Below are 25,160 nucleotides of genomic sequence, written 5' to 3'. Positions count from 1 at the left end.
CGGAGGGGGCGGGCGGGGCCGGTTGCCGGGCAACGGCCAATGGGGGGCGGGAGCGGCGGGAGCGGCGTCCCTGGAAACGGAGCGGGATCCAGAGGGATCCAGAGGGATTGAACGGGATCCAGGGGGATCCAGAGGGATCGAGCGGGATCCAGAGGGTGAGCAGGGGCTGGACAGGGGCTGGAGCGGGGCGAGGTGCGGGGGCCGCGGGCCGTGGTGCCGGCGGGGCCGTCCCCGTTCCAGGGATGCGATCCCAAAAGGCCGGAGCGAGTCTGTGGGGTGTTAGTTGTTGGGTTTTTTGGATTTAGGTTGAAGGCACTTGAGACAGTAATTGGTGTTCGGACTCAGGTGTTTATTATTTCTTATTAGTAAAAAAAATATCATTACTGTGATTTCGGCAGCTTTTCATAAGAAGGCACAAAATGGCCAACTACTGTAGTGGTGTTCACAGGGGTCCCAGGACGAGAGAAGAGACGAGGATCTGACTCCATGTTTAGAAGGCTGGTTTATTATTTTATGATATATATTATATCAGAACTATACTAAAGAAAGGATAGAAGAAGGGATTTCATCAGAAGGCTAGCAAGGAAAGGGAAAGAATAGAATGAATAACAAAATCCTGTGACTGACCAGAGAGAGACACTGCTGGACTGTGATTTGCCATTAATTAAAAACAACCACATGAGACCAATCCCAGATCCACCTGTTGCATTCCACAGCAGCAGATAACCAATGTTTACATTTTGTTCCTGAGGCCTCTCAGCTTCTCAGGGGGAAAAATCCTAAGGAAAGGATTTTCCATAAAACATGTCTGTGACAAACTATCTCTTGTTACGAGATCTTTTAAGACTAAACCATCCAATCAAGAGCTGACACCTAGATTACTTTCCTTTCTAACCTAATAACTTGTCATAAATGAATACTCCACTTTAATAATTAAGGAAATTTATTAAATTATCAAGTATAAATTTGGAAAAAAGCCACAAGCGAGACGACTCTGAGCAAGGAGATCAGTGTTGGGGAGACTCAGGATTTGGTCTCTATCACACCAAAATCCCTGTGGGTCTCTGAAATGTCATTTCAAAGGGATCTGTTTTATACAGTCTTCTGGGCTCTGGAAGGGGCTCTTCTTTAGCATATTTTAGCACATTAATGTAGTTTTTCTTTTTTGCTGACGTGTTTCCTGGAAGCGGTGGATAATTCCTGGAATCCTGTCAGGTGAAAAGTTCCTGGCATAAACTTCTGATGATGACTATCACATGCCTCCTGCTTGGGTCTTGTCAGATGAAAAAACCCATTGAAATACACATCCCTGGAGACAGTGTCCTCCTGGTGTTTGAATCCCCATTCTTTATTTGTCCGACACACAAGATGCTGTGGTTTTAATTTCCTTTAGCACAAATTATTGTATAACATAAATCACATAAGTGATCCCAAAGAACCCACAATGCAGACTTTTCTGCCCAATTACAAAATGCCCCCCAAACCCATGAAGAAGAAGGAAGAAGAAGCATGAAGAAAAAACTCAGGACGACACCCTGTGCCTTCCATCCTGCTTCCATCCACAACACACTAAAAATCCCAAACCCTAAATTTCTCACCCAAAGGATACACTATGCTGTATAATCCATTTCACACTTTTGTGGATTCTAGTCTATCTGGAAGTCTAGGAAACTTTCTCCATGAGTGAGGATCAAAGTCATTGCTCCCCTGGGGGTCAGGGCACCCCAGAGCAGACAGAGAAATATTCCTGATGCTCTGGGTTTCCCCAGGAGCCCGCTGTAGCTTTGGGATGCCAGGAGCTGCTGGGAGCATCAGGGAAAGGCTGAACGCCCCCTGAGGTCAGGGACAGAGCTGATCCGCCTGGGGTTGGTGGGTGGGACCAGGCTCGGCTCAGTGGTGCCCAAAAATGGGGCAGGAGGCAACAGAGATAATGTGGGGCACGGGAAGTTCCACGTTTCCAGGGGAAAGGTTCACCCTGAGCCTGTAAAGGAGCACTGGGACAGATTGCCCAGAGAGGGTGGGGAGTGTCCCTGAAGCGCTGGAGGGTTGGTGACAGAACCAAATCCTTGTAGCCCAGATGTATTTCCTGGCCCTGAGCATCAATTCCCAAGATCTGGAGTGTATAATATACATATATATGTATATATATACAATATATATACATATATAATATAATATAATATCTTTGTTTTGTAAAATGTCATCATATCCACGTGCAATTTTGCATTCTTGAACTACATGACGTGATCATGACTATGTACATCAGGATAAATCAGGTTTGGCACCTGTCTCATGGATATATTCTGGATTCACATGATAACTGGCATGAACTTAAGAAATAGCTGGTTTTCTTTAGTATTTTCCACTTATTCAGGTGGCCATAGAGGGACAAGGCTGGTTTCACATCTGACATGGTCAGGGTGGAGATTCCTGTCCCTTACTCCTTCCATGTGTCACTGACATGAGATGCTGAAGCTGTTCTGGCTCAAACACATAGACTCACAGTCACAGGATGGTTTAAAGAATCCAGTGTTCTCTCTTCAAGAGGAACAAAGACCAGGAGTCAAGCTAAAAGACTGTATTTCTCAGTGCATTCTTTTTAGGGAAATGATTGTCTGCCTTTTTAGTTTTCTATTTTAAAGGTCACTGCTGGGAAAAATGTCAGCTGGCTCTGTCTCAGCTCCTCAGATCATCCCACTTCGAATCCCACCTCCAGGGAAAGCTCAACGGGAAATAGACACAAATACTCTCATAGAAATAAAATCAGGTATGAACAAGGCTTTAACCCCACCTCAGACCTGTACTTATGCGTCCATTTGAAATATTTGGCCTTTATACTTTTTTTTCACATTTAATAATGATTTTTGGAGTGTGCATTTAAGGAACTTATAAAATTGACCAGGACGTTTGATGCAGCAAATATACTTGCATGTAATTTTATGCATCCAAACAATATTACTGACCTAAAAATTATATGTGTTAGCAGTCTTGATTGCTTCCAAGGCCAAACTTTTAAGCTATTGCATTTGGCTTTGACTGCAAAAACAGTGCTTGAAAGAATCATGTGCCAGGCTCACTCCCAACATTGTCATTACAATTTTTGAATTGTCACCTTTTGCTGTGGCAGAAAATACCCTTTCTGTCATTGGAATGGACAAGCTGCTGCAATGTTTGCATGCAAAATCATTTCACAGATACTTTGCTGTCAGAAATATTGCTTACAATGAAATTGTTTTTGTTGGGTAACTGATATTTCATGGGAGAAACAGTTTTGATCCCAAACATTCAGTCACTTATGGACCTGCTTTATTTTCTTTATGTGAGAAGAATCAAGCACACTAGTGAGTACTTTGTTTTCCCAAGGCTCCTACAGTCTGAGGGATTAATTTTTCTATTTCTTTCAGATACACCTGAGGCCTCTATTTATTACACTTTAGATGGAAGTAAACCAGAACTCATTAGGAAGCCTGGCCATGGGCCATATAACACTTTGGAGTATAAGGGTCCTATCATATTACCAGAGGGGAGAATAATGGTCAAGGCCCTGGCAGTTACAAAGTGAGTATCCTGGTTTTTTTTATTTTAGTCCTGTTTTGGAAAGGGACAGACATCCCTGTGTTGTTTAAACACTCCATACCCTGCAGGTGAGAGATGAGCCTTTCCCCAGGCAGTTTGCAATCTAAATGATCTTCATGAATAGCACTGACTTGGCTTTCTCAGGATAATTTTTATCCATTAAAATGGATATCCATGTTTTGTGTGGCTGGATAGCCTCTTGGGTGTTATCTCCTGGACTCTGGGTGTCCAATGATCCCAGAGGCTGTGGGTGAGAAGGTGATGTACTGTCCTGAGAGCTCCTCCTTTGGAGTGTGACCATCAGAAACACCAGAGAAACCAGGCTGGTGTTTCTGGGGTCATCCAGTGGTTCTGTGGATTTACAGAAGCTGGTCTTCCCAGGAATTTGCTTCATTTCTCCCAAAGGATCACAGAATGCTGAACCTCACAGCTCAAGTACAACATTGGGTGAAGCAAAAATACAATACACAGAAAGAAAACTGGATTTTGCTGCACGACCACTGACTTTGTCCAAAATAACTTCATGCTCAGAGACAGAGAGAAGACTGTGTTGCATTATCTTTTATTTCCAAGGGGGCAGGAACTTCCACTCCACTTGGAGATTTGTGTTTGCTGTTCCCTGATAGCAGCACCTGCAGCCAGCCTGTGCTTGTGTCTGCACTGCAATACAACAACTTTATATAACACACAAAACCTCAGCCTAGGTTTATTTTCTTGCCATCACTGCCTGGATTAATATTTGTTTCCAGTCTGTTTATACTAAGACATTTTCAGAGATTCACTGTAATGACAATAAATCTTGCAAGACTGGTTTGGACATTTACAGCAACTTCAATCCACTGCTGTAATTTAATAGGTATTAGAGAATGGCAGTTGTTTTATCAAATAAATATTGCTCAGGATCCTACTGCAGTAATGACTGGCAAGCTTGGAAGGGATGTTCCACCTAATAAGCCACATCCATCAGTGATTTTCTTGTTGCAGCACACAGGTCTGTGGCAGGTTCTTAGCTTTGTGAATATTGATTTTCAGGGACTACAGGGAGAGTTCAATTGTGACAAAGGTATTTGTGGTAGAGTACCAGCAACCAAACTTCCTTTTCCCTGTTGAAGATGATGACAAGAATTTCCTGAAAGATATGGCCACACAGGTAAGTTTTAGAAATTGTAGCCCCTTGTGCATAAAATATTGTATATATGATATTATTTAGATATTAAGCTCTGATTGCCAGTTTTATTCACATATCCTATTTTCTCTGTTTGCCCATCTTTGCTGCTTTGATCCTTTTTGTAATATTAAAATCAACCTTTTAACATACTTGCATTGAAAATAAATACCTTAAGCATGTACTTTTAAAATTTTAACAAATAACTATAGCAAGAAAGGATTAGAGGAAAACCAAAAGTTTTGTTTGAAATTCAAATGGAATTATATTTTAGAATAAGGAAGGGGGAACATTAACTACAAAACCTAAGAAGAATAGACTGAATGTGGAAATCAAGCCTGCCTGGGGTGAAACATCTCAAGACCTTCAAGGTAAGTACCACTTCATAAAACTGAGATAGTCTTCTGTTCTAGCAGAAAATAGTGTAGAGTTTTCCTCTTGCACCACTTGTAAAATGTGGGTAGTTTCAAAACCCTCTCAGAAGACAGAACATTCTCTGGAAATTCCAGTTTGGATTTCTCAACACTGCAAATAGAGAACAAAATTTACCTTCCATACATTTCACATGACTTCTTAAAACATATTAAAATGTCATTAATTTCTCAGCAACACAACAAGGCCGTGTATTTCCCCCTGTGCCAGAAGATGCTGTTAAATTGATGGGATTGCAAGTCCTTTACAGAGTTTCTCTACTGATGTTTGCTTGCAGCAAGATTCCAAAATAAATAGACTGAGCAGAAATGAAAGCTTCACCCAGATTTTCTCTGTAGATAAAGTCTCTTATTCCATGGCAACAGCAATGGGACTGTTTTAGAGCAAGTAATTGTATTAATGTTTACTCATTAATTTACTCTCAGGAGCTGGGGTTTTTTTAGCATGCAGGAAGGAAGAAAACTGTAAATAAATTAAAACACAAAAGTCAGCTCTGTCAGAGAGGTGTGGGGTTTCTTCTAGTTTCATTTCCTGTAATTCCATGCGGCTTATTTGAACCCAAAATATGGATGCCAAGTATGTTTTTAATTATGCTTATCTAGAGTATGTAACATTGCTGTTCAGATATATATTAACTGAAGCATGAAGTGGGTGACAGTGGAATAACAGGATTGTAATTTTAATCTTGGAAACAGACAGAAAGCCTTCTCACAGATCCCCTCAAGGGCCTCAGCTCCTTGCCAGTGGTTTGGGAGCCACAGAGCACAGAGAGGAATCCACCTCAGCACAACCAATGGAGTCATTGCAGGTGAGCAGAGGGGTAGGCTGAAGAAAACTGTGCAAGGCTGTCATCAGGACAGAGGTCTAAAAAAAGGAGGAGGTGAAGATTTGTGATCTCTCTCAGCTATTAATGCCTTTGCCTGGATTCCACAGTCCTGATTTAAATGGAATGGTAATGATGCACTAGAATAGGAATGCCCAAAGCAGGACACAGTTGTCAGTATGGATAAAACCAGGCAAAGGAAATCAACACTGGCTGCATTCCTCCTAATTCTTTTCTAATAAATTCCTGAATCTGCAGTTAGCAAATACTTACTGCTGTTTGTTGGCAAGTTAATATTTAAAACTCAATATTCAGTAATGCTGTGGTGGAAGTACATAGCAAGGCATGGATCATGGATTTACTTTTACTGGAAGAAGCCATGGATCCTTAATTCAGCTAATGGGGGAAGCAAGGATGGTAGATACTCTTCAAAGCAGTGCATTTCAGTGCAGTTTATTTCAAATTGCATCACTAGCTGATTTTTTTATCTTTCTATGCATTTTGCAAATATTTCCTCACTAAAGCATAAAGCATTGCCTCTATTTCAGTTTACAAGTTCCTCTGCAGTGACTATCCAGAAAAGCTTAGCAAGCACACGCATGTCAAGGATCCAGAGTGAAACAGATTTCTTTAAGTAAGTGGCTTCTCCTTTTAACACACTTGTCCTCTGGAAAATATCTGATCCTTTTGCAACCAAGCTGATAATACTGTGGGCTTCTATAAAAATAAGGAAGGCAAAGACAGACACTGGGTCATAGCTGGAGAGTATCATCTAGATAGGACTTTGAAAATTCTGTTTCTTAAATGTAGTTTTTAATTGTTATCAGCTGTCTTATCATCCCTTAAAACAAAACTCCTAACACCCATAGGATCAGAGGATAAACTGTCTTTTCAAATTATAGTACACCCTCAGTGCTATAGGTGAACACTGCTCACTGGAGTAGTCTCACGTAATATTAATGCTTATCAGGATTGAAAAAGTTCTGTGATCTACATCAGTGGTTCTCTGTGGTGCAGCAGTGAGACCTGACACAGACTGCCTGTCAGGAGACCTGTTTATCTCCCATCATGAGGAGGAAAGTATGAAACTCCATAGTAGCCAGACTGTCAGAACCCAGGACATCCCTCTGGCTGCCCTGGATGGCTCAAGCACCTGCCAGGGGGCTCAGAGACCTTGGCACAGAGCCCAAGACCCCTATGCTTTTGATCTTGAGCCATGGAAAAAATTACCAACCTTATATGAGGATTTACAAGCCACAAAAGTTTAAGTAGAATGATAGCTAGTTTGTCACAGGGTGAAAAGTAGAATTTTGGGGTTTTTAGAATGGGGACTCGTGGTCCCAGGATGGAGGAATTTGGGTGTGCCTTGTCCTTTTTTCTGCTTCTTCCTAGCCTCCATCTTCTGGGTGATGGTGGCACTTTTGGATTGGTTTAGAGTAGGAACACACTGTCTAACATAGGTGATAGGTATTGGGAAATTATTGTAAATAATGTACACATAGTTTTTAGTATAAAAAGATAACATCACCTCTGAGGCAGTCAGTGTGCCACAAACCGACCTGCCAGACAGACCTCAGCAGGCCAGGGAAAGAATATTATAGATAACAGCAAATAAACAACCTTGAAAACCAGAACAGAAGAATCCTGACTCCTCCTTCAGCTGCTGGGCCGGGAAAAGAGACTGTCTGGCACATCTTGGGGTCAGCCAGGAGCACAGAGACCCCCGAGACCAGACAGCTTTCTACCTTGCAAAGCTATTTGGAGTTCAAAACTCCGTATCATGGATGTTGGGGCATGGTGTGGTGTTCCACCACAACTCAGAAATCAGCAGCCTAAGTCCTGTCACACCCAATTGCAGATTATTCATTATTATGCAGCAGTGCAATACTAAACTCAACTCAGCCAGTTTGCTTTATTTTCAGATGTGCACATTGTTCTGCCCCTCGCCTGTCTGAGCCCTTGGCTCACTTCTGCCAGAAATGTGGATCTCCTGTCCCCCCTGTGCCATTCCAGCGCTTCCCAGTCCCCGAAGGAACACAGGTCAGCAAAACATCACAGGAATCCACACACCATCCTTGCAAACATCACAGCAATCCACTACCAGACCTGAAACTTTAAATGGTGGCATGTGTGGGCATATGCACCAAGTTTTTGGAATGGTGTGTGTAACTGTCTTCCCAAGACATCATAACCTGATCTAACAAGTCAGTGGTGTGTTTCCCTTCCTGTATCTTCAGAAAGTTGTCTGGTCTGGGCAATGCTGTAGTTTTAAGTAATGACTGAGATTCACCACCTCCTTAGATTACGTTCATAATTAGGAGAATTTCAATTGCCTGTATGAAGTGGGTGACAGTGGAATAACAGGATTGTAATTTCTTGGAAACAGAAAGAAAGCCTTCTCACAGATCCCCTCAAGGACCACAGCACCTAGCCAGTCCTACTATATTTATAGTATCATTTTCATTTTATTGAAAATTAGCTTAATACTTTTCTGGCATTCTCTTTCCAGATGTCTTAATATTTTCTCAATATGATCCTTTGATTTTTAAGGATCAGTATCAGCATCAGTTTCTGTCAATTGCTATGTTTCCAGTGACCTTGCTGCTGATGTAGACAGCAGCTAAGAAAATACTGAAATCTCATGATAACCTTAATGATCTCATTGTGGTCCTTATTATAACTGTGATGTGGCTTTTCCTTCAGATGGCGCCGTGCCTTGAATGCAGACATCTTGTGCCAATGAATACACCCACTTGCATTATCTGTGAGGCACCAATAGCTCCACAGCTGCAGCCCCAAAGCAACATCTGCATAAAGGTAATTGAGAATAAGTAAAACAAAATAGTGTTTTAACTCCTGGCGTGCATTTTTCTAACAGATGACTTCATTACAAATATTTTGATTCAACCTGGCTTTGTATAATTACATTATGAACAGCTTTAAGAGTTAGTGGGATTTAAAACAGCTTGAATGGAAAAAAGGATTAAGGATTCCCCAGTACAAGAAAGATGTGGACATACTTCCCTTGAGAAGGAAGGAGCAGCAGAGGCAAGATGTGGTGGGCTGACCTTAACCCCCATTTCGCTGTGCTGCTGAGGAGAGCAGGAGACAGAGTATCAGGAGGAAAGTTAAGTCCAGGAAGGAAGGAGGAGTTGGGAGAAGGTGGTTTTTGAGATTTGGTTTGATTCTTCATTTTTCTACTGTGATTTGATTGGTAATAAATTCAATAACTTTGCCCAAGATGAGTCTGTTTTTCCCCTGACAGTAATCAGTAAGTAATCTCTCCCTGCCCTTAAGCTCATGAGCCTTTCATTATATTTTCTCTTCTCTGTCCAACTGAGGAGGGGAGTAATAGAACAGCTTTGGTGGGCACCTGGTCTTCAGCCAGGGTCAACTCACCACCAAAGGTCTTTTAAGGCACCTCACAGTACTATGGTATTATATTATTATTAATAATTGTCTATGCAGATACTGGGCTGTCTGGTTTTTGTGAGGCTAGTGACTAAGCAAACTGAAACCAGAGTATATAAAGACCTGGAGTTACTGATACTGAATCTCCTGAGGAAACTATAGCATAATTTAAAAAAAAATAGTCCCCATGTGATGAGAGGCGACATGACCTAACTAAAGTGTGAAACAGCCCAGACTTGAAGGATATCCTCTATCTGCAGGGCTGAATAACCACAGCATTTTGTAATATCAAGTCTTCTTCTTTGTCTTTTTGTTGACAGTTTTCAAATACTCTGTGAAATGTGTTTTCTCTCTGTTTAAAAGGGCAAAGTCATTTGTCAGGTGTGTGGCACAGGGAATCCTCTTCACCATAAACACTGTGCAACTTGTGAGAGCAAGCTGCCTGAAGTACAGATGGTAAGGATTAATCACACTGGGTGAGTCAAACCACAGAACAACATCCTTTATCTCTGGAAAACCGAAGTCATATCCCCATGTTACCAAAGCAGAGATTCTCTCCCCAATGTCACAATTAAGCCCAGTCCTCCCACAGAAGCTCCACCACAAATGTCCAATTAAACATAAGTGTCTTGTACCTTCAAGTTTCTGACAAGCAAGTCAGGATTGTGAATGCCCTTGAGAAAGCTCAGAATGCTCTTAGAAAATGGGTAGTCTTGACTCCAAGGGAGTCTTGTTTGTGTCCAGATTACTTTCAATTGCATTAGAAAAGTTGAGTATATACATCAGGAGCAACATTCACACTGATTTCAGTTATTTTCTGAAAATAGAATATGCTTTTGCATTATTATTCATATCTCCACTTTTACATTATTTTTCTTATCTCTACTTGCTGCTTCTCCTACATGCATACAGCTAGCATGCTTGTATTTGGCTGTGACTCTGCACAGAGGTGAGAAAAGCACTGAAATATTACTGAAATATTACCCCTAAAATTGCTCTGTCTCAACTCCCCATTTAGCTTGGTTCCTTAGAAGAATTTTATTTTCAGTTCTGAAAAAATCTTGTATGAAAAATGTCTGGTACATTTCACTTCTCCATGTCGTGGTAAATATAAAAATGATAGAACAATAATGGTTTTCAAGTTAAAATCTTCTGATTATAATGACTAACATCCTGAATTCTAAAACTGTCCATAACTAGAGGCAAAAGTCTCTTGTATAGCCACATGAATGTCATTTCAAAGTGAATTTCAGTAGGATTCTGCACTTACCTAAGATAAATGTATGTTTGGCTGCTTCACTGAATGCAGAAATGTGTGTAGATAATATGTAGCTGCATGTGTAGTTAGGCATGTGACTCAAATGTGAGACCTGTATTAGCTGAGAAAGTTAAATGTTTACTAAGAATTATTAATAGTAATCAGAACATTTGCTAATAATAGTGGTTAATTAGTGATAACTATAGTATTTTTAATAATAGTAATAATGCTGATATCATTATTAATGGCCATTAAATAATTTATATTTAGAACATACTTAGACTTGTGTTTTGCTAAATTTTATTTTCCAGCTGAACCTCCAAATTACATTCAAATTGCAATGCAGGCCACAGATTAAAACAGAGCTATTTTGTGTTTGCTTACTTGCTGTTATGCTGTAATCAAAATAATTTTCCTTGGCTTCTGTCCCCTACCCATTCCTGACTTGTAGAGAAAATAAACTGCATAAGCCTTAAGGCAAAACCTAGCAAAACATTTTTAAGTCCTCTTTGTCCTAACTGGGATCTATACTTAAGCTCTGGAAGTTTCAGATGAAAAACCTGTTTTCCTTACTCATATAAGTTAATTGTAGAAAAGTTGGGTAATATATAATTTGCACAAGGCAAAAGAGTGCAAAAAAATATTTATGCAGCAAATTCCAAACTGTGAGGAAACTCCTTGCCTGAACACATTCTCCCTGCCATACTACTAAAAAGAAAGGTACAAGGAAAATTGTGGGTTGGATTTGAAAATGCAAGTTTGTCGATAGAGAAGCCTCCATCTTAATTTCGTCTGTACTTATACATAGAGCCCTATTAATAAATACTCAGTTTAAAAGCACACCATTGATAAGGTTATTTTTTAGTGCTAGTTCTGCTAAAAATATTTTCAAAGATATTAATGCTACATTTTACTGTGGTTTTGTAATGAAAATTATAGGTTAAATGCAAGTCACTCTAAGCTGCAAGAATTCCTTTAGGCTGAATATTACTTTATGTTGCCAGAGCAGCTTGCTTTCCTCTTTCCCTTTATTAGGCTTGTGGACTTTCCTTCATGAGGAGCATTTTGTGCCTAACGCTTGTTTTGTTCAATCAGCCCACGTTTGGAGGAGACTGGTGCCCAGCTCTGCAGGGCCAGCCAGGGCCGACGGCTCCGTGCTCCAAGTGCGGCGGGGTGAACCGGAGCGACGCCCGCTTCTGTGCCTGGTGTGGGGCCAAGGCATGTGCTCCTGCTGCCTGTGGGGACTAACCTGGGGCTGCTTCTCTGCAGCAGTGCCACACTGCTCTGTGCTAAGCTCCTGCCAGTCAGTAAACACTGTTATCATCGACATACTTGCTTAGAGCAGAGGGGATTTGGGTATGGAAAAATGAACGGCTTAGATGACGTCCTGACCCCACATCAGTCTGTGACCCCAGGGTTTAGAGCTGCAAACAAATTATCATGGGTCAACAGGCACCAGGTCATTGCATCAGCTGAGATGCAACAGCCCTGTGCTCAGGCAAAGTAGCTTAAGCATTAAAGGTTAAAGTACAGGCTGACCCAATGCAAGTTTCCCCATAACAGCTTTGGCCTATAACCACCTATACAGGCAATTAGCAGATATGAGATGATGCATGCAATTGTTTTGACTGAAGGTCTCCTTAACTTCAGTAAGGCCACTTGGCCTTACTTAACTTACTTAACTGCTGCTCAGTAGAGTTACAATCACTGTAAACAATTTCCCCTTGTACAATACTTCTACCTAAGATTATACTAAATGAGAATTTATTCTCTGAGTTGAATGCACATAAAATTTGAAACACTCCCCTATATGCATAAATAACCATTAGTCCTGTACTGTACTAGGGCACTCAGGGTGGTACTTCACTTCCTTTTAATTCATTCCTCTGCCCTTATCATCCCTGAGTCATTCATCCTATGCTTCTCTAGTGACAAATGTTGCATTGAACTTTCCAGCCTGGACCTCCTCCATCCTACTTTACTTGTTCCAAGTGTGGTACCAGCAACCAGCCCTATGCTCGCTTCTGTGTGTCCTGTGGTGTGTACATAGAGCCTCCATCCAGACAGAGCTCTCCTGGCACTCCCATGGACCGTGGGGACCCCCTGGCATCCTCCCAGGTAGGACACACAGTGTTACAAAGCCAGGTTTGAGCTCAGTGAGAGGCTGCTCCACTGCGGGGATAGATCAGCACAGCTCCATTCCTTGGGACAATGCTGAGGGCTGGGAGCACAAGGAGGGCAAAAATGTTTGGTTTGCTTTCTGCTGAAAAGCAGGCTCAGCCCAAGGCCTCTATCCAGCCTTTGTAAATGGCAAAGTGAGAAACAGTCAGCCTTTCAAAAGTCTTAGCTCTTCAAGTAGTTTTATCTTATTGGCTGTGAATTATTTGTGCTCTGCTGATACAAGATATTCTTTCACACAAATGTAGTAGTTGTTTGTAAACTGTTCTAAGACAGAGCCCAATACTTAACAAGGCCCACTTTTGCCCTACAAAAGCATACACATTTCCTGGTAATCATGAAGAATTTGGATTTTGCTCGAATATTTATGATAAGTTGCATTGTTGTTACAGACTGGTAATTAAAATTTTTTAAATTGGTAATTATTCTTCCTGCTAGCTTTTTCATTCCCTTACAGTTTGGTGTTCTGGTTAGTTATGCTTGTAAGCCATTGAATTATATCTATATTACTTATATTTTCCCTTCTCCTCAACCCCCCACAGGCAAAATTATTACAGGCTCAAGTTGCCTGGCAAACTTGTCCTGTTTCCTTACCCAAATCAAGGGCAGAACTAATAGAAAGAGAAGACAAAGGAACCCAAACCATTGGACTTTTTTACCCATCCAGCAAACTGTTGGAAAAGAAGGAGCTCGAGCTGATTTCACAAAAAGAAAAGGTGGAAAAGATGAGTGATCATAAGCCTCTCCTGACAGCCATTAGTCCTGGAAAAGGTTAGAAGTTCTGATTTTATGATTTCTAAAATTATGACCTTGTTTTTTTTCTTGAGAATATTATAGTGTATGGAATGCAGCATCAGTGGGACACTGATTTACATCTTTACAAGACTGTATTTCCACGAGTCACCTGTAAATGCATTGCCTTAGAATTCAATTACTGATCTCCACCAATAGCTAAAATAAAGCTACCAGCAATATCAAAATTTGGGTTACTGAGCCCTGTGCGGCCTTACTAAATTGGTAGCAGTTTGATTTCTTCAGATCCCACAAGACTGGAAGCAGATGTCCTGTATGGGAATTGGAAACCACTGAGCAGCTCCCAGTTGCCAGCAGCCTCCCCAGCCCCTGCCATGTGAACTTCAGGCAGAGCTGTGATGGCACCTGCAGGGATATTGATAAGCAAAACTCTGAGACGCAGGGGATCAGAGCTCCTGAAAATATGATGAACCTCATCTACAGGAGCAACTTTTTTGGGGTACTGTTGTGGAATAAATGATAGAAGCTTCAGAAGCAAAGAAAACTAAACTAGAGGAAGGGATTCTTAACAGGATTATGAAAACATCACTCATTGAAGAGTCTTTCCTCTCACAGACCACAGTAGGAGCAGTATGAGTAGTGCAGAAAACTTTCTTTCACAGTGAGTTTTGTGGTTACTCTGTGTTGTCATCTTATTGTAAATCTCCCATACCTTCTTGGTGAGTTCTCATGGGCAACTCCTCACAGCACTGACTCCTTCTTCTTCACAGCACAGCCAACAAACTCCATCTCTCTTCTCACCCAGCTAACCCACCCTTCTATAGCACTCATCATTATTGGACACAGCTGTGGCCTATTAAGGGCAGGCCTGTTCCTAATCTTTGGTGATTAGTACAGCTGCAACTCCTCAGGGGCGAGATTACCTTCTGCACTATTCTCTTACATTCTGTCCCTCCACAACTTTGTTCTTTGTGGAATCACTTGGCTGCTTGCTGTCATTAAATGCTTGCCATTTTTAGAGGTGTTAGTTTTACGATCCTGAGAAATCTTCAGCTTTCTGGATCTCAAACCCTTGAAGACCGTCCATCAGTATTAATTAGGGATTTAATAAATGGCTCAGTGGGCAAAATTGTCTTTAATCTCACAGGGCAGTACAGCTGGGCAATCCATAGGATGAGTTAATTTTAAATCATTACAGCACCAAACCCTGGTTTAGAGGAGCAGTTATTCTTTTGGATCCACTTTCTCATCTAGCTCTCTTCAGCAGTCAGATGATCAACCCCTCAGGCTGTTACCAGAATTAATTTTCTATTGGGTAGTAAAAGTTGCTAATGAATGTTAGAAATTCCTCTTTTGACTCTGTGTGTCTGTATTCAGATGGACTCTGATTCTTAAAATAATCACTGAGGAAATCTGTTTTCCTCATCCCTTCCTCTGAAACGTGACATGTTCTCTTAGATATCACTGTAGGAAATACAACACTTGACTCAACATGTCAGGGAGCTTAATTTAGTCAGAGATAAAACAGGATTGGCCCCTAATAGAGCCAAGAAAAAGCAAAGTCACGCTGAATATTTGTATGTCTTTGTCAGAAGCACAGCTCTTGACTTGTTAGTGAGAACGACTGTCACTGGGAAAAGTTGGGCAGAAATTCTGAGCTGCTTTTGAATTATTTTCACTTTTATCCACTTAGTGGAGGTAACTTTGTTGAAGTTGCACTGTGTAATGTATTCTCCTTTAGATCCTGCCAAGGACTGAGGAACTTACTTCATTCCATAAATCTCTTACAATCAACTCATGCTGAGTCATATACATGGCTTGAAACTATCTGTATCAACAAGACCATGCACTATCACCCAGGAAAATCTTGTTTATTTATGCCAAATAGGACCATTATTTCTTCAATCAAAATAGGGTCAGACATTTGATATTCAAGTTTTTAAATACAAACAATTAAATAAAATGGTGGAGGTTATTATTTCTTGACCATATTAACTATAACTAACCTTCTTTTCATGTGTGAAGATTAAAAAAAAATATTAAACAGTTAAGAAAGGTGCAAACAACAGCAGTACCAAAACATTAATCCTCTGGTGTATACTGTATTTCTTTTATTGCTGTACTTTCAGTCTGTTTTAAACAGGAATCAAAATATTTACCAGGTAAACTTTACAAAGAGCTTCCCTTTTCTACTCTAACAAAGGTTAAATCAGTGTGATATAGGTATAACGAGATCTAATGGAACATCAACCATGCAAGAATATGTTCCTGACCATCTGAATTTTTTCAAATAAAATCTGGGGATCTGGGCCAGTTATGAACCACGTTATTGCAAATAATATTGACTTCTATGGAGAGATCACTCAGCAAGTAGTCTATTTTAGATGTTTTAAACACTGCTTTCAGCTTGTATTAGTTTTTGGGAACAATTTATGTTGTTCTGTGCATCCTTCTTTTTCTATTCATTTAAAGCTGCTTAAGAAGTAAGATTTGTTGGTTTAGTTTGTCATAGCATCATTTGTCAACCTTGAGTCTTCCAAGCACAAAACTGCTTGTGCCCTTGCTTTGTCTTGTAAAAGCCAGAGCAGCTCTTTCCTTCTGGCTTGGTCTCTTTTCACTGTTTCAAGCTTCACTTAACATGAAGGAAAGGATAAGGTTAGAGCAGGTGCATTGTGTAAGTTAAATGAGGTTACCAAGCCTATACAGTTTATTTACAACAAAATGAATCATTCTCTGTATTTACCATGAGGATGCTAAAAAAGAAAATCAGCCAGATCCTGAAAACAATCAGTTAAAAATCAGAACAAGTCTGTTTATTTTTTTCTCTGATGAAAACAAAATGTAGCTCTGGAATTGCCTGGACAGGAGGTGCAAAAGCTCTAAATGGCTTAAGATGAGTTTTTAATCCAAGTACATTCAGCCCCTCATGTTTTGTGCCCTCTGTCAGCATAAAGGAATGCTAACTCTCTCCCAGCAATCCTGACAGGCAAAAGAGCAGGAATGTTTAAGCTTTTAATATGCTCTTACATATAGAATTGAAAGGAATTTATTTGGAAGATAATTTATACAGACCAAAATGCGGTGTATCCTGAGTTTCTGTGTTTGCAGTTTTCAGATTTGGATTGTTGTTCCCTGTCAGTTATCCCAAATCAACTAAAAATCAGTTCAATAACACATAATTGCTTAATTGTAATATTTTACTTCTTTTCTTATGATCTAGAGAAGTGTGAGATTTTTCCCTTCACACAGAACCGGTTTTGACTCCTAAGGATCATACCAAGACATGGCTTTGTTGTGAATAGAGGGCCCTAAGGATGAATTATAACTACAGATAAAACAGTGTTCCACCTGGCTTTTTAGGGTATAACTTCCTTCTCATTTTCATGATTAGATGAATTTTCTAATTTTTTTATCTCAATGAAACTGTGCTATCTTTTATATCTTCCATCACGTGACTAGAAGGAATGTTAATCACATTTGAGGAATTTTCTCCCTGTGAACAGGTTACTGGAGAAAACAGCTGGATCATGTTTGTGCTCATTTAAGAAGCTACGCCCAGAACAACCTTGAATTCAGAACACTGATTGGAGAACCTCAAATGGGAAAGGTAAGAAGGAGCTTGTGAGTAATATTTCCCTATGGAGGGTCATGAAAAGATTATTGTGGCTGCTACACAAACACTGGAAAAGTAAATGCCTCCCTTTTCTTTAGATGTTGATCTGTTTGTCATTTGTCTTGTTTGGTTGTTCCATTTTTTGGTCAGTCTTCTCCTGAAGACTTTTTTCTGCTTTTTTTCCAATGGCAATTCCTATTCTTTCACCTAAGATCTGTAAGGGGAGTGAGAAATCCTTTGCTCAGCTGCTTTTATATAGTAACAAGGTACAAACCTTATAGGACTCCTTCCTAAGGAATAGATACTCCAGTAGATACTTGCTATCTAATTTCTGTATTCACTGAGACCTGTTGTCCACCAGGATGTTCAGAAGCTGCTGTGCAACTATAAGAGAATATCTGCTTAATAGAGTTAAGATGCAGTCTATTGAAACTTATTTCCTCTGCTAGAGGATTCAAAAGGATAGGCCTGAAGAATATAAAATTGCCTAGGGAAGGCTATTCCTGCTGCTTCTTGGCCTTTTGTCAGTTTATTGTCTTAAAAGCAATGCCCCCAGAAGCAACAAATGGTTCAAAGCAGATAGCAACTATCTGAGTTTAATGCTGCTTTTTCAGTTTTTCATGTGGATTAGAAATATAATCAACCTTACCTCAAAATTCTCAACAAGCTGCAACATAATCTTCATCCCACTTCTTTATAATCCCCTGTGCACTCATTTTTGTATGACTTCCATAGACTTGTTGCCAGCAGTACTGTCTCAAGGATTGATACACAAAGGTACCAAAGTTTTAATACAGACTGGTGTCACTAAAGCAGCCACCAGTTCTCCTGGATCTGGGAGTCCCAAGAACAACACAGCCTTTTATGCAGCTACAACATCTCAGTGGAGAATGACTGAACTTCTATGAAATGCAGCCTTATTACAGTTTTGGATTCATTTGGCATTTCAGTTGTTATGAAATTGTCCAGTTTCTCAAAACACACCTGGGCCTTTCTCATTGACATGGGAAGTGTTGGTACAATATCACAAGGAGGCAAAGGCCACGTGTGTGATTTTGGGCATTGGCTGCACAAGAAACACCATCAGCAAGAATTATTCTTTAAAGTACTTCTGTGGGGTTTTTTTTTTGCCAAGATATACTAATGGCTGCTCTTTCCTTTTAGATCAACTATGCCACCATCTCTAAAGATGACTATGAGGTCACTATTACATTGAATTTTGCTGCTGTTAACAAGGTCAGTTCAGGGGATGAGGCCTATTGAAAGGCAGCTGCTCTAAAGCTGTCACTAGAGCAGTGTAATGCTGATATATTTTAAATTCAGGTCTAAACAAGAAATGCTTTTGTTCAGAGGGTGTTAACTTACCTCTTCAGAGAAAATAATCTTTATGTTTCTCTGTTGGAGCTGGATGAACAGGTGTCTTTATCTGATTAAGCCAGACTTCATGGTTATGTTGCTATCATCTCACATTTTGTTAGTTTGCTATTAATATTAACTTTCTTCTTTCAGCTGATGTTGTTTGATGATTCTAGCAGCCCTTAGCTTTTGATCTCAGAAGCTGATTTTCTTCAGCCTACAAAGTGTGCCCTTAAAAACTAAGCTTAGTAATTTTCAATAGTTTGGAGATAACTTTTGTCAGAGCTCCTGTTAGCTCTATTCAAAATCTGGAAACTCTATCTCAGGAATTACCATGTTCCAAAAATCACGACACAACATACACATTTCCAGCTTTTCAGGATTAAAATCTACCATTTCAAAAATCCAAAATTCAGATGGCATATCTTGTGTGGAATCTTTGAAAGCTTACCTTGCCATGTGAGGCCTGGAAAACTGTATCACATCATTTCAGAAGTGAAATCTCTCAAGTGGTAGAAACACTTTCATTTGGATGAGAATCTTCATTTCATTAACTGAGGTTATATCATTTTTTTTTCCTAAATCAAAAGAAATACCTAACACAAGGTTCAGAAAAAATTGCTACATAATTTTGCCTCAAAACAGAGTTCAATTACATATGATAATGTCTTGTGGTAATTTGACACTGATATTCAAAGCCTATGTATTTTCTCATAGGCAAGTGTTGTGCCACTAAGATTATAGCAGCATTACATGATAATCTTAGTAACTGCCTGCATTTGATGATTCTACAGGGTATTCATCCTAACAGAGCAGTGAAGTTCAGCAATGATTACCTGAGTGCTGGAACAGAAGCCACAGATGGACAGGATGCCAGTCAGACTAATTTTGGTGAGATTTTTTCCTCCCTGTCTTAACAGTAGACCATAAATAGATCAGTCAGGAATACAGTAGTGCTTGGAAGCTCAAACACAAAGGCAAGCAAACATTCTGTGCCTATTTAAGTTGATCTTGTAAGTCTCAAAACGTGTCCAAGTTGAGATTTAAGCAATGTACATATGCCCTCAAAAACTCCTGGGAACTTCATCCCTGGAGAGCTGAGAAGAGCAGTGAACTGCAGCCACAGGTCACAGCAGTGCTTTTATTATAGCACTGAAACTTTATATGTTTCACATACTCTTTTACAATAGGAATCATAAACATCAATATTATCTCTACTTCTGAGCTCTGCCAGGGACTGCCAGCTCTGGCACATCTGGCAGAGATGAGAAATTATGAAATACATTCATGTAGAGATGTTGTTTAACTGCAATCTCCCACTGGTGTCAGTAACAGCTCAGCATTTTGGGGCATCTCATTTTGGACTTAGGTTTTCATTAAATCAACCACTTGTAAAGTCAGCATTACAATTCAGGAATTCCTATAGCATCATTTGACATACTTAATTCACATGTAAGTTTCATCCACTTTGTGCTTCCAGTCTGAGGCTTGGCAAGAGGCAGTCACTGCACTGGGAGCTGTGCAAACCTTTTGTTAAAACCAGTTTGAACTGCAACAAGTAGTTCATCACTTTCTCATGTGGAAAACTGATAAATACGGCTTTGATTTTGGTTAAATTATTTCCAGATCTCTGCTCCAAGTTCTAGTTAGGATACTGAGTTTGCTTTGAATTAACTCTTGTTTTCATTTCTGGTAGGCAGAGATGATCCTAATCTTTTCTATTCAAGAGGCAAAATAAAGAGAACCAAGTCAAGAACACTCATGGGACAGGAATCTAGACTCTCTGTAAGTATCCTCTGCAAATACAGGAAAATAGATTCATAGAGCAGCACTGACATGCAGGAGGGCATCCAGACATTAAAATAGGAAGGTTTTAACCCTGACTGGGGGCAGGGGATAAAAGTCCAACTTAATAGAAAACCTAGACATTGGGAACTGACATTTTAGTTCAGAACTGAAAATAACTAATTTGTTTTTCTACTAAGAGTTTAATTAGATTTTTTTGAACTCTTTCAATTTTGACACTGCATTAGGCCTAAGGACTGTTGCAGTGATTCTCTTATAGATACTTTTTAGAAGCAACATCAAATGGAGGTATTGTCATCTTCCCTTGGCTTTACAACATTTAACTTTGTAGAGGCCTAGTTTAATTCAAGAAGCAAGGATTTACTTCCCTGGAGACCAAATTTCCTGAAAGTACTGTCTACTAAAGGGATTTTCAGTAACGACATGGAAAATTTCAAAAGGGAAATGTACATTAATCTCAGCTTGGATCAGTCAACCAACGCAACAGATGGGAGAAGATACAGAGCTCTGTGATATTAGTCCAGAGATAAAAATGCTTGGTCAAGTGACTAAGCTTTCAAAATGAGAAAAGATTGAAAGCTGAGAAGAAATAAAAGGAAAAGGTTTTAGGTTTTGTTGTTTGTTTGTTAAGATTTAGTAAACTAATTTCACTGAGGCAAAACATACATATTTTTAAAATACTTCCACAAGTTCTGGAAGCTTCAAACTTTACTCCTAAACATGTAGCCATGTTTAATTTTACTGTGCTGAGCAGATCTTTGTACAGCCCTGGAGAGCTGCATTGCCATAAAGTGAATAATTTGCAGACACACATTGGTGAATGAAGACCTCAGTAGTGAAATATTAGCCAGGGTTACCCAACACTTGCTCAGGTTCAGAAAGACATTCCCAAAGAAGTCAGGGATTAGTACCAATAAGGCTCAGATACATCAAATTCATGCCACTGTGTGCATTTTGCACTTTCATTCCAAGGCAGAATCTGGCCCACCTACTTGTATTTTCCCTGTGTGAAATGTTCCTGGCTGTTGTGTGTCTCCACAGCCAGAGTCCAGACAGCTGCTGGATGAACTGGGTCAAACTGGGAAAGGAAGAATCACCTTCATAGAACAGTTGCTCAGTGATGTAAGTAACACTTGATAAAGTTTCCTTTTTCAACTCTTTGGCTGTCTACTGCATGAATATTAGCCTGGAATGCAACTTCAGCTTGATGATTAGCAGGCAACAGCCTTGCAATACCAGGCTTCAGATTTAAAGAGCATTTTACAGGAGATAGAGCCTGCTTTACATTTATAGATGATCTCCCCAAATTTCCATTTGGTAAGTGCATAAGGCAGTGTTCTCTGGGCTTGTCAAAGCCAAACAAAAAAAAAGTATTAGTTTTATAATTGAGGATCAAGTCCTCTGTGTAGCAAAAGCAAGCATACTCTCTGTGCTTCTGCTCTGGGATCTCATTTGGCAACTGTTAACACACTAACTCTGGCTCTGAGCTAGGAGATCACAAACATTTTCAGAAGAAAGCAAAACAATACACTTTGAACCTCTCTCTGTCTTGAGCACAAAGCCCATTTGCTAACTTGAACTGGCATAACACGAAAGCGAGGTGGAAGCTGAAGAATCTGTGTGGTTTTAGCAGCCCCCTTTGCCTGTGCTCTGTTCCAGGGAGCTGACCCCAACTCCCTGAGCCAGGAGGAGCGCCCTGCCCTCACAGTTGCTGTCCTGAACAAGCACACAGGAGCCATCTCCCCTCTGGTGCAGAAAGGGGCTGACATTGACCAGCAGTCAGGGCCGTGAGTTCCGATCCTCTGCCTCGGCTCTTGCCAAGTTTTACCAAAAGAAATCACACATACTTCAGTTTCAGAGAGAACTAAACCCCATCTCTCCTCCATAAATATGTTCCTTTCGAGGACAATATCCACACTCCCTCTTCCATTTGCCAGCTTTGAAGATTTCTCATAACTTCTGTTATAAAAGCTGCTCTTCTATTCACTTCCTTCCCCCACCTGCTTCGACTTAATATGATAAACATCACCAAAGCCTACCACACTTCTAGTGTGTTTTGTATCCTCCTATTCATCTTCCTAAGTTTTATTTGCTAAGTAAGTGCATTGCTCATTCCTCCTGTGCAGGCACAATAACACAGCTCTCCACGAGGCAGTTCTGCTGGGACTGGAGGGAGAGGAGAGCATCCGAGCCCTGTTAGGGTAGGTACTGTGGCTGGGCCCAGAGCCTGCCCCGTGTCCCTGTGGGAAGCAGCATCCAGAAATTCCAAAGTTACTCCACATCAACGTTCACCTACAAGCCACTTCATCACTAAGTGCACTGAATTTAAACAGTTTAAACCAATGTGTTCTGTATTTACAGCTGCAATGCAAGCGTGCAAAAGAAGAATGCAGCAGGGCACTCGGCGCTGGATTTGGCTGTTGCAGCTGGAGATAATAAGGTTATTTCACTGTTCCAAGTAAGTGTGGATAGAGAGCACTGAACAAACTTAAGTGACACAGGAACATTGTTCTCATCAATGTATTATTACAGCAAACTTTTTCCCCAAATAAAGCTGAAGGTTCTTTGACTTTGGGAGCACCTGACCAAGTGTGTCCAGTTCTGTCTGCAGAATCCACGACCCTGTGTGATCAGCTTGGGCCCTGTAACAGTCAGTTAGTTTCTCCAAGATTGCCCCATTCCTTTCCAGCAGTTCAGAGCACAATTCCCCTCTGACTGCACTCTATTCTGCAAATTTTCTTTTCCTTTCCAAACAAAGGGACAAACCAAACCTTCCCAGGCACAAATACATTTCAATGTCTCTGAAATGTCTGTAATGCCTGATGAACACTGACACTTGAGCAACAGCACTGCAAGCTGTAACTGATGAGCTTAATTTCCTTTTTGATGTTAAAACTGCAGCCCATTGCAGTAAAGGTCAGAGTCTTGTCCTCCAGAAAATCGAGTAAAACAACTTTGTTGTTCTGCCTTCAGCTTTTATTTATAAATGCATCAACACGAGGCAGCAGCCAACTACAAACAGAAGTTTACAAGAATACCACTAAGGTGTGGTATAACTCCAAGTTATTAGCCACAATCCTAAATCCTCAAAGTATTTTTAAAACTCTTTCTCCTTTCTATGTCCCAAAGTATCTAAAAGCATTGGTATATTCAGTACAAACATGGAAATGCATGTCAACTCCTATCAGAAATACAAGTTTTAGCACCAGAGTTACTAGTATCTTTATGAGACAGCAATATCTCTAAACCGGTGGATTTACAAAAAAAAAAAAAACAAGTAAACCCACAAATAATAATCCTTTGAAAACCAGCAGGAAAATTAGGAGAATCCTTGCAGAAAAAGACTTGGTATGCAGTGCATCAAACCCCAGGTACCTCCCAGACAGAGTGAGAGGAGTGAAGCAGAATTCCCTCTGCTTCTCAGGGACAGCCAGTCTGGAAGCAGCCTCAGGAAACACGGCCATTCAGTCACAAGGCAGTGCCACAGCATGTGGACAAGACAGGTGTCACTGGCAACTATGAAGCTGCAGCAGTCTAGGCCAGATTCTGTATACTACAGCGCTGGATCTTGGCTTTATCTTCAACCTTGGTCATCTTCTGAGAAATCTCTTTTTTCTGCAAAGAGTAAAAGTAATATGATGTTACTGTCTACCACTAAGTGGAGCATCACTCAGCTTCGAGGTGAGAGCAGGATACACCCCACATAAAGCATGGCTGAGAACAGGAAAGGGAACACCGGCTGATCCAGCCCGAGCCTGGATGCAACAAAGCACTTTGCACAAAGCCTTGTGGTAAGGAACGAGGCCAGCTGAACAATTCAAAGCCAAGATGCTGTGTACGTACAAGTGCCTTTCTCATTCGCATTTTTTCCAGCTTCAGAAACTCCTGTACTGTCAGGTTAGGAGGTTCTTTCTGGAGAGAAAGAAAACCACAGGCCGCAGTGTGTTTTTTGTGCTCCTCCCTGAAAAGAGGCGAAAAGAAAGAGAAAATAAAAGAGGAGGCAGCAGCTCCCAACGAGCCACACGCAGCCGCTCTCGGTCACCGCCAACGGCTGCCCCGGGCCGAGGCGGAGGCCGAGGGATCCCCCCGGTACTCACAGCGGGTCGTCGTCGGGCTCCCAGCCCTCCAGCTCCTTGAGGCAGTAGAAGCACTGCGCCACGTCGGGGCTGTTCTCGCTGGGGGTGTGCACGAAGCCCGCCGCCGCCATCTGCGGGCACAGGGGAGGCCGTCAGCGCCCGCCCGGCCCCGCTCCGCTCCCGCCGCCCCGGCCCCGCCACCCCGGCCTTGCGCTCACCCGCTCGGGCGTGCAGGTGCAGCCCTCGGTGAAGGGCCAGTTGTGGAAGGTGGCGGCGCGGACGGAGTGGAAGTAGAGCCGCCACCCCTCGGGCAGCAGCTCCCGGCCCGCCATGGCCCCGTTCAAACGGCTGCGCGCGCGGGGCAGGGCGGGAGCGGGGTGGGCCGGCCGCCCTCGCGGAGCCCTCAGGGCGCCCGCGCAGCCAGGAGAAAGGAAACCTTTTCCTTGTGGCAACGAATCAGAGCTCAGGGAAACACTCGGGCTTTGCTACCCCGTTAGGAAAGGGTGAGGTTCCGCCTTTATTCCTGGGATAGCCGGGATAGCTTTGTTAAGCGGTGCTTGGCTCCTCCGGGCAGCGCGGTGTTGGCTCCTCAAGCGCAGCTCGGGTGACCCAGCAGCCGGGCTCCCGAGGCACCAGAGGGAAGCAGAGGGCTGGGAACACCATTCGTCCGCTTGCTTCACCACATACTTTAGAAGAACAAACCCCTTACAAAG

At 41.4% G+C, this 25,160-nt stretch overlaps 2 protein-coding genes across 4 annotated transcripts; one reads left to right on the top strand and one right to left on the bottom strand.

The window, feature by feature from the left end:
* Nucleotides 1–62: 62 nt before the first annotated feature.
* DZANK1 (double zinc ribbon and ankyrin repeat domains 1) lies at nt 63–23,047 on the top strand. 3 transcript variants are annotated; one of them, XM_030946401.1, is made up of 21 exons: nt 63–155; nt 2,643–2,767; nt 3,405–3,558; nt 4,609–4,726; nt 5,016–5,112; nt 5,869–5,981; nt 6,545–6,630; nt 7,919–8,036; nt 8,700–8,813; nt 9,771–9,863; nt 11,761–11,883; nt 12,622–12,783; nt 13,386–13,614; nt 17,100–17,203; nt 18,374–18,445; nt 19,360–19,456; nt 20,262–20,350; nt 21,413–21,493; nt 22,031–22,158; nt 22,498–22,572; nt 22,733–23,047. In XM_030946401.1, the coding sequence occupies exons 2-21, from the start codon at nt 2,659–2,661 to the stop codon at nt 22,851–22,853; spliced, it is 2,283 nt and encodes a 760-aa protein (XP_030802261.1). In that variant the 5' UTR covers nt 63–155; nt 2,643–2,658; the 3' UTR covers nt 22,854–23,047. The 3 variants fall into 3 exon arrangements, with proteins under 3 accessions (XP_030802261.1, XP_030802260.1, XP_030802262.1); XM_030946400.1 differs by having other exon boundaries at nt 92–155; nt 2,628–2,767; XM_030946402.1 differs by lacking the exons at nt 22,031–22,158; nt 22,498–22,572; nt 22,733–23,047 and having other exon boundaries at nt 92–155; nt 2,628–2,767; nt 20,266–20,350.
* Nucleotides 23,048–23,313: 266 nt separating this feature from the next.
* LOC115902696 (baculoviral IAP repeat-containing protein 5-like) lies at nt 23,314–24,847 on the bottom strand. The gene is made up of 4 exons (XM_030946403.1): nt 24,666–24,847; nt 24,469–24,578; nt 24,215–24,332; nt 23,314–23,986 (listed from the first exon to the last, which is right to left on the bottom strand). The coding sequence occupies exons 1-4, from the start codon at nt 24,777–24,779 to the stop codon at nt 23,906–23,908; spliced, it is 423 nt and encodes a 140-aa protein (XP_030802263.1). The 5' UTR covers nt 24,780–24,847; the 3' UTR covers nt 23,314–23,905.
* Nucleotides 24,848–25,160: the final 313 nt, after the last annotated feature.

Source organism: Camarhynchus parvulus, chromosome 3, assembly GCF_901933205.1.
Source record: "Camarhynchus parvulus chromosome 3, STF_HiC, whole genome shotgun sequence".
NCBI lineage: Eukaryota > Metazoa > Chordata > Aves > Passeriformes > Thraupidae > Camarhynchus > Camarhynchus parvulus.
This window is presented reverse-complemented; position numbering and strand designations above follow the sequence as displayed.

What these genes read in the sequence shown, in the direction of transcription:
- DZANK1 (XM_030946401.1), top strand. Translation starts at nt 2,659, where the DNA reads ATGTCAGCTGGCTCTGTCTCAGCTCCTCAGATCATCCCACTTCGAATC. An exon ending in TCTCATAGAAATAAAATCAG is followed by an intron (nt 2,768 to 3,404) that starts GTATGAACAAGG and finishes TATTTCTTTCAG; the next exon opens with ATACACCTGAGGCCTCTATT. An exon ending in ACCCCCTGGCATCCTCCCAG is followed by an intron (nt 12,784 to 13,385) that starts GTAGGACACACA and finishes AACCCCCCACAG; the next exon opens with GCAAAATTATTACAGGCTCA.
- LOC115902696 (XM_030946403.1), bottom strand. Translation starts at nt 24,779, where the DNA reads ATGGCGGGCCGGGAGCTGCTGCCCGAGGGGTGGCGGCTCTACTTCCAC. An exon ending in GCACCTGCACGCCCGAGCGG is followed by an intron (nt 24,579 to 24,665) that starts GTGAGCGCAAGG and finishes CTGTGCCCGCAG; the next exon opens with ATGGCGGCGGCGGGCTTCGT. An exon ending in TGCGAATGAGAAAGGCACTT is followed by an intron (nt 23,987 to 24,214) that starts GTACGTACACAG and finishes TACTCTTTGCAG; the next exon opens with AAAAAAGAGATTTCTCAGAA.